At 39.9% G+C, this 18,791-nt stretch overlaps 1 protein-coding gene across 1 annotated transcript; it reads right to left on the minus strand.

Annotated features, from left to right (window-relative positions):
* Positions 1 to 2,726: 2,726 nt before the first annotated feature.
* Arl13a (ADP-ribosylation factor-like 13A) lies at positions 2,727 to 15,514 on the minus strand. Its single transcript, XM_013035067.1, has 8 exons — positions 15,456 to 15,514; positions 15,018 to 15,088; positions 11,120 to 11,369; positions 10,218 to 10,323; positions 9,307 to 9,494; positions 8,511 to 8,673; positions 8,236 to 8,416; positions 2,727 to 2,788 (listed from the first exon to the last, which is right to left on the minus strand). The coding sequence occupies exons 1-8, from the start codon at positions 15,512 to 15,514 to the stop codon at positions 2,727 to 2,729; spliced, it is 1,080 nt and encodes a 359-aa protein (XP_012890521.1).
* Between the last annotated feature and the right edge of the window lie 3,277 nt (positions 15,515 to 18,791).

An 18,791-nucleotide genomic window follows, 5' to 3' on the forward strand; every position in this document is an offset into this window, starting at 1 on the left:
GCTTGCTTTCTCTTAGCACTAAAGGTCTATTTTAATTTCTGGAAGTAGCAACTAGCATGAGCGTGGGATTCATGGGATTTTTTAGTCATCAGTGCACAGAACAGTCTGGGTGCTTTAACATTGCTATGCCATCACTCCACAGCAGAACCCCTCCAAACCCCTAGTCCCCCAAGCTGCTTGAACATGAGTCACACATTGCCTGGGCATAGAGGCATATGGCCTCTGTCCCATAAACCCTAAGACTGAGCTGGTATCCACATGTCAGCAGCAGGAATCTGCTGCCTTTTACCTTGCTTGATCTACCAGTGCCACCTGTATGTCTTACAGAACCTGGAGTAAGAGAAAGGGCAAGTGGGAGGGTTGATTGTTGCAGCTGATGAAATAAGAGGCAGCGCTGGGAAGTTGTGGCTCTAGTTCTTCTAGGCGTGTCTGTGAAATGAAGTGAGATCAGAGGATGATTTCAAGACTCAGGAAGTTGGGTATCAGCTTATTCTCTGCATGTCTTCCTGTCAGATATCCAAGTTTTGGTGTTCCATTAAAGCATTTCTAAGATTGAGTAACAAAGCAGTAAATCCAGGCTTGATCTCTATCCCAGCCATAGTCAATGACATCTTAGGGCTAAGAACACTAGTTGGCAAGATTCTTCGAAGTGAAGTGTTTGGCACACTTCATGATTATCTTGACAGTAGTGACTGCCTTGAAGAGGTGTAATTCCTGGGAGGAAAGAACCATTTTCAAAGTTTTCTGGTGTGGTCCAGGCACCAACTCTCAAATCCCAGGTATTTATAGTTAGGTTAGCTCTGGCTGGTTTCCGTGCTCCAAACCTAATTTACCACTGGTTTTCCCTTTCCCCTCCCCTCCCCCATCCCGTCCCCTCCCCTTCCCTTTCCTTTTCTCCTTCCCTTTTCTTTTCCCTTCCCCTTTCCCTTTCCTCTTTTCCTTTCCTTTCCCTTTTCCTTAGTTTTTAAGTGACTTTAAGTAAATACATTTCATAAACAGAAACCTTTTAACGCGACACACAATTCCATAATTAGATGTTTTTATTTTATCAACAATCTTCAGCTATTTACACTGTCATCCCTCAAGTAAAGTGCAATCCAAGACATCTTGACAAGAAATCTTTACAGACAGCAATATATTCTTCAGTTGGTTTTAACAGTGTCCACCTGTTATATTTTCTTTCAATCACCTGAAAGAATAATAAAGTCAACAGGACACAGACATAAACTGGGCTTTGGAGCATCCTATTGAAGAGCCAAATCTCTTCCTCAACCTCTGAGTTAAAATTATTAAAGAAGATACAAAAACAATGGTTGTAATTACCCTGGATTCTCTATATTCTTTTTCTTTTAGGTCTTAGACATTGCTCTTTGAATTGATCTCTACAGATTAAAGAGATGCCTTTCAAAATAAAATCCTTAATTTATTTTTAATGTAGAAGCATAGCTTTCTGACAATCTGAGCTCTTCCTTTAGGCAGGTGCTCTACCACCAGAACCATATCTCAGCCTAGAAGTACTTTTTTATGGCAGTGTTGAGGTTTGAATTCAAGGCCTTGCACTTCCTAGGCAGGTGCTCTTCCATTTGTGCCATGTTCTTAGTGCCAAGATCTTCCTCCAAATCATGATAATAGTATCTAAAACTTAATGGGGTATTTAGAATGCACCAGGTATTATGCTGATCATTTTTGAGGTGGATTACTTTTATTTCTGTCTTCACTGAAGGAAATTGCTAGCTCACCAGCATAATGTAGGGTTTGGAAAGTATATTAACAGGCTGTAGCAACAAAATTATGATTCACACAAAAAGTGTTTTTTCTTGTATTTGAATAAAAGTGTATTGGCTTTATGGGAGAATCTTTTAGAAAGTTTTTATGATTGATAGATTCTATGTATGAAATTTTAATTGACACTCGGGAGCACATACATTCCACAAATGGAAGTGTGCCAGTATTCAGTTTTTTTAAGTTCAGATGCTTGCTTGCATGTCACTTGTGAAAGCCATTTAAATGATCTGTTAAACCAAACTGAAATCATTTTCGTATGTCATAAAATATTGTTAATGCCAATGATAAGCTAATTTTTCCACTTGCAAGTTCTTTGATTAGCCTGAAATTTCTGAATGCTAATACCATGCATGCCTTACACATCTTTATGTATTCTTTTTTATTGTTATTGTAAAAGTGATGTACAGAGGTCAGGTAATGAGTACATTTCTTTTTGAACAGTGTCACCTCTTTCCTCATTTTCTCCCAGTTTTTTTTCCTTCTGACCCCCAGTATTGTTTTGCTAGAAGTGTTTCACCTAAAATTTTCACCCTGTTCATCTTCCTATGGCACACATACATCCACCCACTTCCCCATTGGCTAAGAAAGTATGTCTGCCTCCTAAACACATATACCATAAGGAAAAATGTGGATGACCCAATTTTCTTTCATGTTGCTGTTGATTTTTTGAGACAGGGTCTTACACCATACTGGCCTCCAACTTACATTCCTCCTGTTTCCACTTCCCCAGTCCTGGGATTACAGATGTAAGCCACTTTGCCTGGCTCACTTTTGTTAAGAATCATGTTTTGCTGACTTTTAGTCTGTATAAAATGTGTGTGTGTGTGTGTGTGTGTGTGTGTGCTTGCTAGGCAAGTTGTCCTCTTCCACTGAGCTGTATCTCTAATCCTTCAGAGTGTTTCTTCAGTAGAAGCATTGGCTATTTCTCAGGTGAGTGTTTGTCAACAGAATTCTCCATTAATATTTTTCAGGTAATTTATAAGAAAGCAGATGGAGTTAGAAGCTTTAAAAGACCCAAGAGAGGCACAGAATTTTCGGACACTGTAGAGCCTGTCTTGGGCACACAGGACATATAGATTGTCAGAGAAGCTTTTCCAGTGACCATGAACCATCTTGGGCAAGTCACTTAACCTACCTCTATCCCAGTTTTCCCATCTAGAGTAGGGGTTCTATAAAGCTCTTCCCAACTCTATAGCTACTAACCAGGTTTGTTAACTCCTAATGGGTACTGGGATATATTGTCTCACTTATATGAACATAGCACTTTTTGTGTCTATGATAGAACTGACTTCATAGGCTTGTGAGGATGAAAGGCAGTAATATATGTAAATCATTTAATCAGCTCCTAACAAAATGAAGTCTTCAATGAACCACATCTGCTAGCACTGCTGGTGTGTTTATTTATATCCACGTATTTCTCCTGACATGGACATACATATATTTCAGCATTTATATTCCTGGCTGTAGCATTTTATTTCTGGAGAGTATTTGAGAAAGTGTTAAGTGGATCTTTCTAGCCTAAAGCAGTTCTGGAGTCCAAAAGTCTGGATTCAACTCCTTGTTTTGCCTTTTATAAAGCAGTATTTTCATCTGTAAAATGCAGTCAAGTGTAATATGTCCACCCAAAGTCTATGTGCTGTGGGGAACAGAGTATTGTGCCTGGCATCCAGAAGGCACTAATCAATTGGAAGTGTGGTGCATGATAGAGGTGATAATAGCAACAATAGTAAAGAACCACCACCACAGGGATGGGGGAGAATAGTGAAAGGGATGGCATCGATCAAGATGCATTGTACTTATAACTGATATGTGGAATGGTAATTTCTTTAACTATTTAAAGATTTAAAAAAGACCCACCAACCCAAACTACCACAGCAACCTAGGAATGGGAGGGGTCAGTGCCTCTAGGTGTTAGGAGAGGGAGCAGCTGCTATTCCGGAAGGGACAGGAAAGCAATTGTTGAGCTTCCCAAACCATGGCTAGGACTCATTTTTGGAGGGGCAAGTAATTACAAATGATTGAGTAGAGCATAATTCACAACAAGAAATCTATTTATTTTGCCTTTCCCTTTACACATACGAACCTTAAAAGTGTTTAAGTAACCCTATACTTCCAAGGCTCAATTTTAGTTGGTCATCAATGACATTTTGTTCACAGGCTTCATCAGGAGCATCTAAGTACAAAGTTAGTCTTTTTTGCCAAGGTTGTATTCATTCTCAAATGGATGCTACTTCACTTAATGAGCCTTTTGGTGAGTATAGGATTACTTGGCTGGCTACAACACTGATGGACAGAAACAATGATGGTTCTCAAGTATGTGGTGATGTAAAAGTAGGTGGACTTGAACGTGGACTGGAGTGAGTTTTCAAATAGGAGTTAAGAAGCTGAACCCTCCTGCCTGTTGTGGGGTAAACCCATTGCTCAGGGGTATGAGTGTATGAGGTGATCTTTTTGGTTTCCTTCTTTTTTTCTCTGTAGTTGTTGGTTAAAAGTCTAATCAGAGAAAGAAAATAGTCAGTCACTTATAGGCAAAACCAAGTACCAGATTTCCTTCCTAAATCATTTGAGTAGAAGGGTACTGGCCAATTTCCAACAGGGGTGTAGACTATACTCCACAAGGCACCCATCCATGTCCCAGATTCATACGTTCTCTTACTCTTGCTCTCTTCTCTCTGACCTTTAAGAGTCTGATTAGTACTTAGTGAATACTAACCACAATACTAACTCATAACATCTCTTTGTCCTAGATACCCACTCATTTTGCCCTACTTTCTGAGGTTATGGAAACAAAATCATTTAGATATAGATTTAGAGGTACCTACTTACATCTAGAAAGATATTTCCTCTTCTTTTATAATAAGCTAATACTTTTTATTTATTTAGAAAATATTTTATTTGTATACATTAGTTATGCAAGGGAGGTTTCATTGTGACCTTTCTACATATGCATATATTATGTCCCAATCAGTCTCACCCTATCTATCACTCTCCTTAACCCCATTTCCCACACAGTCTCAACTGGCTTCATTATTCAATTTTCATACATACAAACTATTTCTACCATATGCATCCTCATTTACCCCCCTCTCTGTTAGCCCAAACCCTCCTGGTGGTATCGATCCCTTTAATAGAGCCTATTTCTCTTTTTCCATCCCCCTAACTCCCTATTCAAATATAGTTCTCAGTGAGATTCTTTATGCCACATTCCTATAGTTATAATATATTCCAAAATTCTTCAGTGCCTGCAGCAAGACATTTCTTCTTCTACCAGAGTTGAGTAATTTTTTATTCTTACCCCTTCTATGCAGAGTCCAGAGCCTATTTTGTCCTTGTTGCTTTAGTGAAGTTCTGGTCCCTCCATGTAGGCATAACACCCCAAGGCTCCTGGGTAACCTGAAGGATCAGATTTCTGTCAGAGCTAGGATGACATCATGATATTGACAGTTCATAGTCTTGGTGATTGGGGGTTCTGAGGAGCACTGAGGGGTGACCAATAACAACTTTCAGGTCCTCACAGCTTTATAAGAAATGCTTCTATTGTATTAGGATAAATGGTATCTGCCTATTATAAGAAATTGTTTTCTGTTTTTATTGTTGTTGTTGTTGTTCATGCGGCTTGAACTCATGGCCTGAGCCCTGTCCCTGAGCTTTTTCACTCAAGACTAGGGCTCTACCACTTTGAGCCACAACTCCACCTCCAGTTTTCTGGTGGTTAATTGGAGTTGAGTCTCATGGACTTTACTGCCTGGTTGGCTTCTTACATAATCCTCATATCTCAGCCTCCTGAGTAGCTAGGATTACAGGCATAAGCCACCAGTGCTTGGGTCCATTTTTGTTTATTAAAATACATTAGTACAAAGAGGATTTCCTTGTGACATTGTCACATATACATATAAAGTATTATAGTCAATCTCATCTCCTCTATCATTCTCTCCTATTCTACCCCCCTTTCTGAAAACAATTTCAACGGGTTTTATTCTTCTATTTTCAATGTAAATAAATTACATTGACTATATTTAGTCTCTTTTATCCTTCCAATGCTGTCCCCCCATGTGAACCTGATTTACTTTCTGTCATCTACTCCTTTTTCCCCCCTTGTGTCAGTACTAGGTCTTTATTATTATTATTTATTGAAAAGGTGATGAGCCGGGAAAGAGGAGGGTCACAGTTACATAAGTAATGTAATGAGTACATTACTTCTTGAACACTGTTCCTTCTTCCCTCATTTTCTCTTGCTTTCCTTCCCTGCCACATCCCTCCCCCCAGGTTGTAAAGTTCATTCCCAACTTAGTATCTAGTGAGTATCATTGTGGCATTAGATCATCCTTTGTCCTGCTGTTTCTGTGATTACCTTTCCCTACTATGGATCAGATAAACTTATATACAAGATAAAAGGTACAGAAAACTAAAAACAAAAAAAGTATAATTGTTAACAAGAGGTTCTTATTACGTTCTGTTTGCAGTATTGGGTCTTGAACACTGAACCCTATCTTCTAGCTATTTTGCTCAAGGCTGGTGCTCTACCACTCAGCCTCCTAAGTAGCTAGGATTACAGGTGTGAACTATTGGCACCAGGTTTACTTCTTTTCCTTTAAGTGTGTATTAATTGTAACAAAGGGAACCACTATAGTAGTTTAGATGTGCATATAATATGTTTTGCTCAGAATAACCCTCTCTATTGCTTTCTCTTTTCTTGCCCTCTCAATCTCCTGTTGATCAACACATTTCATTGAAGTTCCTTATGCCACCTTCATAGACAGTATTTCAAAGTTATTCGCTTGCCATCTAAGAAGTGATATTTTTATAAAACAAAAATCCAAGCTGGGCATCAGAGGCTCATGCACACCTGTAATCTTAACTACTCAGGGGGCTGAGATCTGAGAATTTTGGTTCAAAACCAGACTGGGCAGAGAAACAAAAAGCTGGAAGTGGAGGTGTGGCCCAAGTGGTAGAGTGTCAGCCTTGAGTAAAAAAAGCTAAGGGAGATCACTCTGATCTTTAATTCAAACTCATGTTCAGAACACACAAAAGAAAAAAATCTAAGGAAGGGCACTTAGGTCTTTTACTTTTTATTTATTTATTTTTAGTTTTTTTGGGGGGTCCAGTCATGGGGCCTGAACTCTGGGCCTGGGCGCTGTCCCTCAGCTCTTCAGCTCAAGGCTAGCGCTCCACCACTTGAGCCACAGCGCCACTTCCGGCTTTTTTCTTTTTGCTTATGTGGTGCTGAGGAATCAAACCCAGGGCCTCAGGCATGCAAGGCAAGCACTTTACCACTGAGCCAACTTCCCAGCCCAGGTCTTTTACTTTTTAATAACACCTACTTCATCTCTGCAGAAAAATCACACCTCATATTTTGATGTTGCCCCTCCAAATATCTATCTATATACTTTATAATGTACAAAAATGACATGTAGTAGAAAAATTTCCATGTCAGCATTAGCCTTTTTTATGTCTCCACTGAATTTGACCAGATGTGATCCAATGTAGCCATTCCTCCTTATTGCCCATTTACATTGTTTCCATCATTTTCCTTTTCTATACAATGCTATGGTGGAATAACTTCAAGCACAGTTTTTTGGGTACAGCTCAGGAAATGAGACTATTGCTTCAAATGGCTTCTACTGGAGCTTAAAACCAGAGCCTTGTACTTGTTAGGCAGTTGTGTTCTACCACTTGAACCATACCCTCAGCCCCTTTTTTGCTTTAATTATTTTTGGAGAGGGTCTGTTGTATTTGCTGAGGCCAGATTTGAACCAGCCTTCCTCCTTATGGCTTGTGTAGTTGGGATGACAGGCCTGTACAACTTATTGAGAAGGGGGCTTGCTAAGTTTTTGCCATCCTGGACTCAAACTATGATATTTCTAGTTTCCACCTCCTAATAGCTGAGATTACTAGGCATTATAGGCATGAGTCACTATGTCCAACAACATTTTTTTAAAATGTATTGATGGGCTGGGAAGGTGGCTCAGTGGTAGAGTGCTTGCCTTGCATGCAAGGCCCTGGGTTCGATTCCCCAGCACCACATAAGCAAAAAGAAAAAAAAGCCAGAAGTGGCGCTGTGGCTCAAGTGGTAGAATGCTAGCCTTGAGCTGAAAAGCTGAGGGACAGTGCCCAGGCCCAGAATTCAGGCCCCACGACCAGACCCAAAAATAAAAAAATAAGAGGAGGGATGGGGAGAGTCAGTTAAACCCTCTAAAATGTCTGTATCAATCTGTACTTCCACTACTGTCAATGATAACCTTCAATACAACCCTACAGTAGCAGAAAGATGCTGGAGTATCACATTGGCTGAGCAGAAACTGATCCCTAGGCACTCTCCCTATACTTTTCCTTATAAGTACCAATCATAGTGTGAGAAAAGACTTTCAGGTTCAAAATAGGACTTCTATTGTAGAAATTGGGAAGGAAGCCTATGTAACTTTTCTTCTTTTATCACTGATTTAACATTACCTTCAAAAAGATTGTTTTCAACATATTGCACTGGTGCCCTTAATTTGTTACGTTGTTTGCAGTAAGGCTCAATATTGTTCAGAACTCTATTTCCTTTGGAACATTCACCTGCCTTCATGGGTTCATCCAAAGCAAATGTTACTGATATATTTTTTTTGGGCCTCAATCGTAGACCATCTTTCTGTACAGCAAGAAGATGGGAGAAATAATCATTCAGTGCTCAAGAGTTCAAGGATTAACCTTGGGAAATAATGTTTAAGGAGCCATTTATTTACCTGTAGGATTGACTTTAGTGGTCTAGCTTCCTTTGTGCATTGTCCTAAATGCTGTCTTTTCTCAAAATGCTGTTTTTTCTCAAAATGTTGTCTTTTCTCAAAATGTTGTCTTTTCTCAAAATGCTGCCTTTTCTCTTTAGACATTCCCACTCTGGCAGGGAAGCTGGAGAAGTTTGGAAAGACAAAGCAGTAGTAGAAATATACAGTTCAATCTTCTTAATATACTGAAGCTACTACACCATTCCTGTTAATATGCCTTTGGACAATGAAAGTAACAACAGAGCAAGAGGACATTAGGCTTTTACTCCTCAAAACCTTCATAATCTTTTGTTTTATTTTTCTGTTTCTTCTTTTCATCATTTCATCTTTTCCCTTATGCCTCATTATTGGGAGGATCAGAGAACTAGTGGCTAAGAACATGAAAGGAGCTCTATGATATCCATGCAAAGAATAAAGCCAATAGGCCTCCTTAAGAAACTTGTGTTCCTTTTTTCCTGCACATTGCAAGCCAGGGAACAGAAGCCCTGTTTTGGAGAAATTGTAATGCTGTTAGGTTTTCATTACCTTTTTGTGATTCTGCTCACTGATGTGACTACTTAAGTTGTGTCAGGGTAAGAAGTGTACCTGTCCATGTTGGAGTGTTGGTAGCCATTGCTTTCCCATTTGGGTTGTTTGATCCTGAATGAGTTGCTCAGTGCTATGCAGAGGTCAAGCATCTCCCACAACCTCCTGCTCATTTGAATATTGACTCCTGATTCTACGCTTATCAGTAAATCTAATGGAGCCAGCTTAGTACCTATCTGATGTACATCTTTCTCCAGAGGCTCTGGTATTCTTGCAAGATGGTATGCTCATAGTAGATACTTGTTTGTGAGTATATATCTCCTCATATTTATTTCCAATGGCAGCTAATAGCCAGCGTAGACCTGAAATTATTGATTGATAGTTTCTCCTTTGGAGGTCTTTGGTGACTGAACATGGCTCCTGTGACAAAAAAAGAAGGCCTCAGACCTGGATCCCAGGACCCCTGGTCCCCACAGGCCTGATCACTCTCATCTAAACAGCAGAGGTACACAAGTTGTACTGTGCCTAAATAGGGTCTACCCCTCTTAGGAATCATGCAGCATCTATATCTGAGAAAGTAGATAAATGTATCAAAAGCTGAGGTCTTTTTTTCATGTGTGCTGATCCCGGGGCTTGAACTCAGAGCCTGGGTGCTGTCACTGAGCTGTTTTGCTCAAAGCTAGCACTCTACTATTTGAACTACAGCTCTACTTCTGACTTTTTGGTAGTTAATTGGAGATTTCCTGGTAGTTAATTAGAGTTTCAAGGACTTCCCTGATGGCTTTGAACAGTGATCCACAGATCTCAGCCTCTGAATAGCTAGGATTATAGGTATGAGCCACCAGTGCCCACTGGGCTGAGATCTTCTAGTAAAGTGGTTTTGGTGTCTTGGATTAACTATAACCTTGAGCAAGTCACTGAGAGTCTCTCAGCCTCTATATTTATCTGTATAATGAGGATACAAAAATTTCCAACTTTATATTGCTGTTTTGAAGGCAAAGTGTTTTGGAATTAGAAATCATCAATGTACATGATGCCCAGCATGGAGCATCTTTTGTTTTCCATAAGGGGCTGATTAGGGACTGGGCCAGGTCTGCATCTAGCAGGCCCTATAAAATAGGGAAGGAAGGTGTTGACACTTACCACTCGGGACATGGATTTAGTCTCATTTACTAGCCTTTCCAGAAGTAGAAAATCAATAATATCACAAGGCGACAGAGCATCCTTCTTGTCTTGTTTGTTTGCTAGGCTAGAACAGGGCATAAAGGAGAGGGAAGATAGAAAAAAGGAAAAGTGAAACCAAAATAGAAGCAAAGGTCTAGAAGAGAATCTCTGATTCTAATTTAGCTGCTACATATCTAGGAATTAGGTTTCAAGACATTTAAATGAAAGGAGCTAGAAAAAGTTCTAGTCAACTGTCAGTGGAGGAAATAATAGCATAAATGACTTGAATCACTAAGGTGCATTTTTCACTTCCGCTAGATCATGCCACTACACTTTTAATTAGAATCACTTGTGATATGAACATATTTGAGTTTTTACATCTTCTCTCAAACTGTTCATGCTATTGTTGGGATTGTTAATGAAGAATGAAAAAGGCATAAAGGGAGTTGAGATGGAGTGAGGATGGCCTGACCACCTGACAATAAGTGCCAGTTATGTAACTCAAGCAGCCTCCTAGAGGAGGAAACCATTGGTACCGATTATATGAAGTAGTGTTTGTTCTCTGACGTAATGACTTTTCAGGATCAAAGACTGAAACCAGAAAAGATAAGAAGCAAATTCAGGAAAGGAGTGTTCAGGAAGAGTCAAAGGTTGATGATAGGAGATTCAATTATTATTTCTCTTTGATGCATACCTGCAAAATGATCTGTGTACATTTAATTTACATGTCCCACATGGTAGCATATGGTATAAAGTGGCTCTTGTAAACAGTCCCTAAAGAACCTAACTGAGCCCAAGGGGACCACCCAGCCCTTAATCTCTGTACTTCTCTTAAGGTACAAATTGGGAAGGGGAAGTAGGACACAAAGGCATAATCTTACAGTAAGATGGGTTTCCCTGCCACTCTTTTATCAAACATCAGACGAGTTAAGACGATCTTTACTTCCTGCATGCGTCTTAAGTCAGTAGAATCCAGGACAAAAATAAATCCATGTGCCTGAGCATAGTAGTTTGGCCATTTATCTCGGCCCCTTAGGTCTCCAATCAGATCGTAGATGGATACTTCATACTCATCAAGCAGGAGTGTAGTCAGTGATGGTTTTATACTGTTTTGTGTCTTGCTGGGAAGTACTACACATAGGGACAGAGGAAAGAAGCAACCACAGTGTGGAGAAATATAGTTACATCAGTTTTGTTGATCCTTGCCTCGATCCTGCTCTCAAAAATTCTAACCAAGTTTCCTAACATCTTGCTCATACGCATATATGTATTCTTCTATACCATGACTGTACTACTCTACCTTCTCCAGGTTTAGTGGCTTTTAGTGTTGTCCACTTCTCCTAGGAGAAAATGCAGACTTTACATCCAAAACCTATCAGACCTATACTCATTTGCCCCTCTACACTCATTTGCTATACTCATTTGCTACACTCATTTGCTATACTCATTTGCTCACTCTACATTTACGCATGCTCTTTTTTGCCCTTGGCCTTCACCAGCTGCCATTCTCTCCATTATTCTGTGCTTGGTTAATGCCTATTTTCTCAAGTAAAAATTTAGATTTTGTTTATTCCAGAAAGTTTTCCCTCATACCCCCATCCTCAGTCCAGATATCTTTCTTCTAGACTTAACATTATAATAAGACATATTACAGTGTTGTAAGTTCTATGATCTCCTTCTACTTACTAATAAACTTTAATAGGAAAGGGAATACTTTAATACTTTATTTATTTATTTACTTATATATTTATTTGCTGGTCCAGGGTTTGAATTCAGGGCCTCATACTTGCTAGGCTTGCTTTGCTGGTGCACTACCACTGGAACCACACCTCTAGCCTATAGTTTACTGGTTATTTTTTGAGATGGAGTCTTGTGGACTTTTCTGTTTTGTTAGTGTTGAACCTCTAGCTATGTGCCAGTGATTCACACCTAAAATCCATTTGTTCAAGGCCCAACTTGAGTACCACTTTCCCTCTTGAGTACCACTTACCCCCTCCCTCTTTCTCTGTGAGTCCTGGGTCTTGAACTCATGGCCTGGACACTGACCCTGAGATTTTTTTGCTCAAGGCTAGCTCTCTGCCACTTCCAGGTTTTTGGTGGCTACTTGTGGACTTTCCTGTTGGCTTGGAACTACCATCCTCAATTCTTAGCCTCCTGGGTCTCTAGGATTATTGGCATGAGCCACTGGCACCTGGCTTTTTCTCATTTTTATTTTGACTCCTTTTATTTTGGCTCCTTCTCTTCCCTGCTGCCCTTTACTTTCTTACCTATCAGAGAATTGGGAGAGGCAGAAGTGCCAATGAATGTACCATAAAACAGGAGGACTCAAATTTGCTGCCTTTAAGGGGGGTGCTAGGCTGAGCCACTAGCTAAAATGTGGCTCTTGGAGCTCCTCTTGGTGGCAGGTAGGAAATGGAAAGACTTGGAAAAAATTATATTAAGTGAAATAAGCCAGACCCAAAGAAACATAGGTCCCATGGTTTCCCTTATTTGCAATAAATATTATATGTCTAGGATAATCTTACCAGACAAGCAGAAAAGGTCAAAAGCTATATAAGATGATGCTAAGCAAAATGAACCCCAAGATAGGGATACAAAAGGTTTTATCCTTGTTGCTGTGATTTTTTTTGTTTCTTTTGTATGTTCTTCCCCCATGGAATAACCCCTATTGTCACTGTATTTGATTCCAGTGCCCTGCATCATATATATATATATATATATATATATATATATATATATATGTATATATATATATATTGCTAATTTGGGGAGGGGAAGGGAAATAACAAAATGCTGAAAGAAGGATACAGGTCGACCCATTGTAACAATGAGATGTACAAGACACTATGTTGAAAACAAACTTTACAACTTGGGGGGAGGGAGGAGTTGGGGAGGTGGGGAGGGAAGGAATGGTAGGGGAAAAAAAAGGAGGTGGTAATAATGCTCTGAATGCTCTGAATGCTCATTACCCTACTCGTGTAACTGTAACCCCTCTGTACATATACACATTATATATATGTGAAAAGGCAAAAGGAGAGAAAGAAAAAAGAAGAATGTATAAAACAGCAGCTTGTAGTGTCAAGGGAATGGTGGAACTGAGAACTGAGGAGAACACTCATTCCACAAATATAGATTATCTACCTGAAGATACTAATAGTACAGAGGATAAAGATATACAGATGGAACAATCTACTACTTCTCAAGATCATAGGAGTAGGGAATCTTTTTTCTGCCAAGGGCCATTTGGATACTTATAACATTATTCACAGGCCATACAAAATTATAAATTCAGGAAGATGGCTGAAGACATCCAACAAACATCCAAAAATCATACATGTCTGTCCCATCATGTACCAAATGATTTTGTGGGCCTTATATGAGCCTATTCCCCTAAATGTGAAGAGATGTGTCTGCAATTGTGCAAAGATGCATACTAGCGAGAAGAGTGTGGGATCAAGTGAAGAAGCACTGGGAGTTGAGGAGGCTTTCCTGTAGTTAAGTTTGTGCTGTGTCTTGAGGTGAGTGATTCAATAAGTATCTGAGAGTCTGAAATGCTAGGAAGTGGTGTTACAGAAGTGTAGCCACGTGGATTAGAATGCTATGGTGGCAGGGAAATGACAAGGAATTCATGTTGATTGTATCAGAGGACATACGTGGGGAGCACAGGAAATTAAGCTAAAAGAGGGGGTAGAGGCCTTGGTGCTGCTAAGGAATGGATGTTTTATTTTGAAGATAATGGGTAGTGCTGGGTGCTCATGGCCCACAGTTGTAATCCTAGCTATCAGGAGGCTGACATCTAAGTATTGTGGTTTGAAGCCACCCCAGGCAGGAAAGTACATGCAATTCTTATTTCCAAGTAATAAGCAAAAAATGTGGAATTGAAGGTATGACTCAAATTGTAGAGTGACAGCATTGAGCAAAAAAGTCAAATGAGAACACGAAGTCCTGAATTCCATCCTTAATACCAGCACAGGAGGTGGGGAGGGAGAGAATAGGAAGGCATGGAAAAATTTTTAGTGGTTCTGGGCATAGAGGGAACAATTGGAGATGGCAAGGCCAACCAAAAGGCCACTGCTATAGTTCAAGAAAATTGAGAGGGTCCCGGGTAGTCCAGGAGCAAAGCAAACAGGTCAGCCCTTTCCTGTACTTTGCTGAGGGTTGTACAGTGATATGAAACTCAGCCATGTCTCATACCTTTTCATTGAATAAATACTGATTGAGGTGTCCTCTGTCAGACATGGTGTTGGCTTTTGATTCACTAGCAGTTACCAAGGGCTTCACAATAGCTCCCTGAAATTCTGTGCAACTGCTTCTTGAAATGTCAAGCTATTAAAGTGGAGATGTGGTATTAAGCTTACACATCTCTGAACTGACAACATTTCTCAAGTTCCAACTTGCTATATTAGCTGTCACAAAGTCTTTCATGTTATTAAACTTCTTTATTATTCCAGACTGTCTCTTATCTAGACCAAATTCCACTTTAATTGGGTTGTGGAACTGACATCATTTGAAAACATCCTTCATAATTGACTGCAATTCTTTACATAGTTGGGCACACTCATTTTGACACCACGAGAAGACTTTCAATTAGGATGTCCCTTAAGGGAATGTATGACAAACATTATATAAACAGACTAATATGCAAGGAGGGGACTGTTTGTATTAAGAGGTGCTTATTCTCAAAAAGAGTGAAACTAAGGGCTGTAATGCAAGGATGGACTAATTGTCTCATTGAACCTTAGGAGAACCACAATAGTATCTAATGGTCTTATTTCTCACATCTTTGAAAGGCATCCACAAGAGCACTTTTGCCAGAATTGTTCAAGCCAACAACGATGATAGTCACATTCCTGGAAAAGGAAAAACAAAATGAGCCAAAGCCATAAAAGCACTATTAATTTTTAGACTGGAAAGTTCTATTCCCTAGTGTTTGAAGTTTGGCCTACAGTAGTCCCAATGCACGTATCGTAAAATGCCCAGCCAATGTGGTAGTAGGTGGTGTGGGAACCCCTCCCCAAACCTCAAAGGATGCTTTTCTTGTCTGACTCACTTCCCTTGAAGGATTGACATCCTCCTTGTACTCTGTTCCCAATCCTACAGATGCTATTGAATCACTTCCCAACTATATCATGCTCATTTGTGTCCCTTGAGGGACTGTGGGCAGATACACAGGATGAGGTGGTGGGATGGGTCTAGAGAAATCATTGTTAACATCACCTTGGTCTAGTTTCATTTGTTTTTAGCAGGGACCAGCAGGCGGAGAGTAGCCGGAACATGATTCACCTTGGTTCATAAACATTAAAGGAAAAAAGCAAATGAGAAATCAAGCCCATTATAAATTATGTCAGCTTATACTTACACAGATGCTGTTAATTAGAAAGCCTGGGACTGTTAGAATTCCTTATCTATAAATGTCATAGACAGGTTATCCTCAACGCCAGTGACAGGTTTTATTTTATTGTTCTTTCAGTGACAGGTTTTAATATGTAGCTTCCTATGAAACAGAATGACTTGTTACTAAAGCAACCCAATCAGGTTAGGCCTATTTCTTTAGCTGTAGTTCATTCCTTCTAGGAATATCTTTATTCAACCTTGCAGGAGTGCGTGATTGATCATTGTAGAACAGTCTAAGGTTTTGTTGATTTGAGCTGAGTCCTTGCTGTGTAGCCCAGGCTGACCTCAAGCTCACAGTTCTCTTTCCTTTGCCTCCCAAGTGCTGGAATTACTGGTGTGTAGTAATTCTAAATGAAGCCTAGGTTTCAGACCAAGCCCCAGTCCCAAGGCTGGGGATATGGATCAACTGGTAGAGCACCTGCTTAACAAGTGTGAGGCCTTGTCCTCAAACTCCAGTACTGCCAGGGAAAAAAGACTTATTGGACCTGTTCTAAGTAACATTTTTGTATTGGGCTTGGTTATCTTATTGCCTCCACTTCAAAGGTGTGCTCCATGTAATTGTAGAGCTGTAAGAGACCATAGACATTATCTAGCCCAAAGGATATCAAACATTAATCTAGGTGCCTTTCTCTCAGAGATTCCCAGGGGGTTGTACAAGTTCCCCCAATGTTTCAATGTGCAGCCAAACTTGAAAGTGACTAAGTAAAAAGGGTAAATTAGGCAGTTGCATGAAGGTTCATCATGTTTTAACAGTATCAATATTTCATTCTTTGTGATAGCTGAAAAAATTCCATTCTATGGATAGTTCACATTTTAACTTTCCACTCATAAGTGGTAGGTTATTTGTATATAAGTATCTGTGTGGACATATTTTTACTTCCTTTGGGTCTAATTCCTGTGTTATTGTAACATATCTATGGTTAACCTTACCAGGAACTTCAAGACTATTGTGCAAGATGACTATAACATTTTACATGCACACTAGCAATTTAGGACAGTTCCGATTTTTCCATATTCTCTCAGACACTGTCTTTTTGTCCATAGCTATCCTAGTGAGTATGAAAGAATACCTCTCTGTGGTTTACTTTAGATTTCCAGTTCCCTAATGGATAATTATGTTGGTGTCCAGAGTTGCAGGAAGATTTGGTTGGGTTAGGAAATTACTTCAGGTGATACTTAGATGGGCTTTGCTATCTGATGAGCAGTTTATGTGACAAGTTAGTAACAGATAACTTGGCAAGTGTCTCTGGAGTCATCCAGTCATCTAGTGTTAGAGAATTGCCATTTCCAGAGACTCACATTTCATAGCATTTCTTAGAGCACAGCTTACTCCCTATGAAGTTATTCAGCTTCCATAAGGACCTCCTGGAGAATTGCTCTTGTGTGTGCTAGACAAAAGGGAAATCTTGTATGTGTCTTTGATCAAAACACTAGCCTTACTCATCTGGCTGAGAAGATATGGAGTCTGAAACATCAGTGGCTCATTGTTCTGGTGCCCTGATAGTTATCTCCCATTTACTAGAGGTTGAACTCGGCCACTTGAGCCACTAAGCCACATCCCCAGTCCTTTTAGCTTTAGTTAATTTTCAGATAGAGTCTTGTGTTTATGCCTGGGCTGTCCTGGACTGATACCATCTATTTATGCATCCTGAACTGCTAGGATGACATGTGTTTGTCACTATGTCCAGGTACTGATTGAGATGGGGTCTCATTGTTTTTTTTGCCCCTGCTGGCCTTGAACCTCCATCCTCCTGATCCCTGACTCATGTAACTGAGATTACTGGTGTGAGCTGCCACCTTCACTTGGCTTTATGCCTGTTGATCATTGGTGGAGCTTCCTAGCTTGATATTTGCCATTGACACCAAGAAAGGTCAAATTGACAACACACATTTTCCAGAGTAGGTAGGATAACCAATTGGGAACCACCTAAATTACTATCCTTCCTGGATAGTCTAAAATGAAATCACCTACACTTAGGCCTACCACTTCTACCACTTTAAGAATTCGTATCTGTAATATGAAGATAATTTTTCTTACCTGGAAGTAACTAATTATTTATCTGATAAGAAGTTGGTTCTTCTTGGTTTAAAGCCATAAACTATGTAGAATAAACGAAGGCTCATTGAGCTTTTAAGCTTTCTTACTAGACTAAGACAGTCCAGTTGTCCACCTTAAAGGGAAGGCAATTTTCTAATAATGGCTTTCAAGGTTCTAAGGTGTCTATGGTAACCACTAACTGGTCCTTAGCAACCAAACTACATCACCTTGTTCTGTGCAATGATAGCTAGTTACTAAATGAACTTTTAGCCATATTTTTTATTTCTTTGACAAAATATTTAGGATTTACTATGTGCTAGTGCATGACAAAGTAGGAAAGCAGGGACAGTGATTTTTTTTTTGGTGCCAGTACAGGAGTTTGAACTCAGGGTCTGGGTGCTGTCCCTCAGTTTTTTTGGGGGGAGGGGTTGCCCAAAGTTGGTGCTCTACCACTTAAGTCACAGCTCCACTTCTAGCTTTTTGCTGGTTAATTTCAGATAAGAGTCTCACAGACATTCCTTCCTGGGATGAACTGAACAATCCTCAGATCTCAGCCTCCCAAGTAGCTAGTATTCCAAGTGTGAGCCATTGGTGCCCAGAACATTTACTTTTAAGAGATGAAGTGCAGAGAGGTGAGCAGCTTCACAGAGGTTACCAGGCTAGTGGCTTCATGGTCTGTATATTAGGTCAGTGGTCCCATAGGCCAAGAGAGAAAAGAGCAGAGGTACCAGCTAAACTGTCTCTGCTGTGCACCCTACCATCTCCTTTTCCATATTGGATCATACTTACATTTTTTGTGACCTTTTAAAAAATGAAATTAATTTTAAAATGGAGTTAGATACACAGAAAACTTGTACAAATAGTACAGATAGATATGTTACAAAGCAGATGGCTGGGGTTCTCTCGCTTTACCTCAGTAGAAGTGATGGTTAGGTGAGGAGTAGCTCCTTCAGATATTCCTGGCAACTTTATAGAGTGAAATAGGTGACAGTGGGCAGCAGCCATCATCTAGAACAGCCACACAGAGTTTGAGGCCCTGTGTGTGTTACAGCTCTCTTCTGTGGTGAGAGGTATCTTTTTTTTTGCCACCCAATCTAGACCAACCTGCCAGTTTTCTCTGT

Source organism: Dipodomys ordii, unplaced genomic scaffold (assembly GCF_000151885.1).
Source record: "Dipodomys ordii isolate 6190 unplaced genomic scaffold, Dord_2.0 Scaffold203, whole genome shotgun sequence".
Classification (NCBI taxonomy): Eukaryota; Metazoa; Chordata; class Mammalia; order Rodentia; family Heteromyidae; genus Dipodomys; species Dipodomys ordii.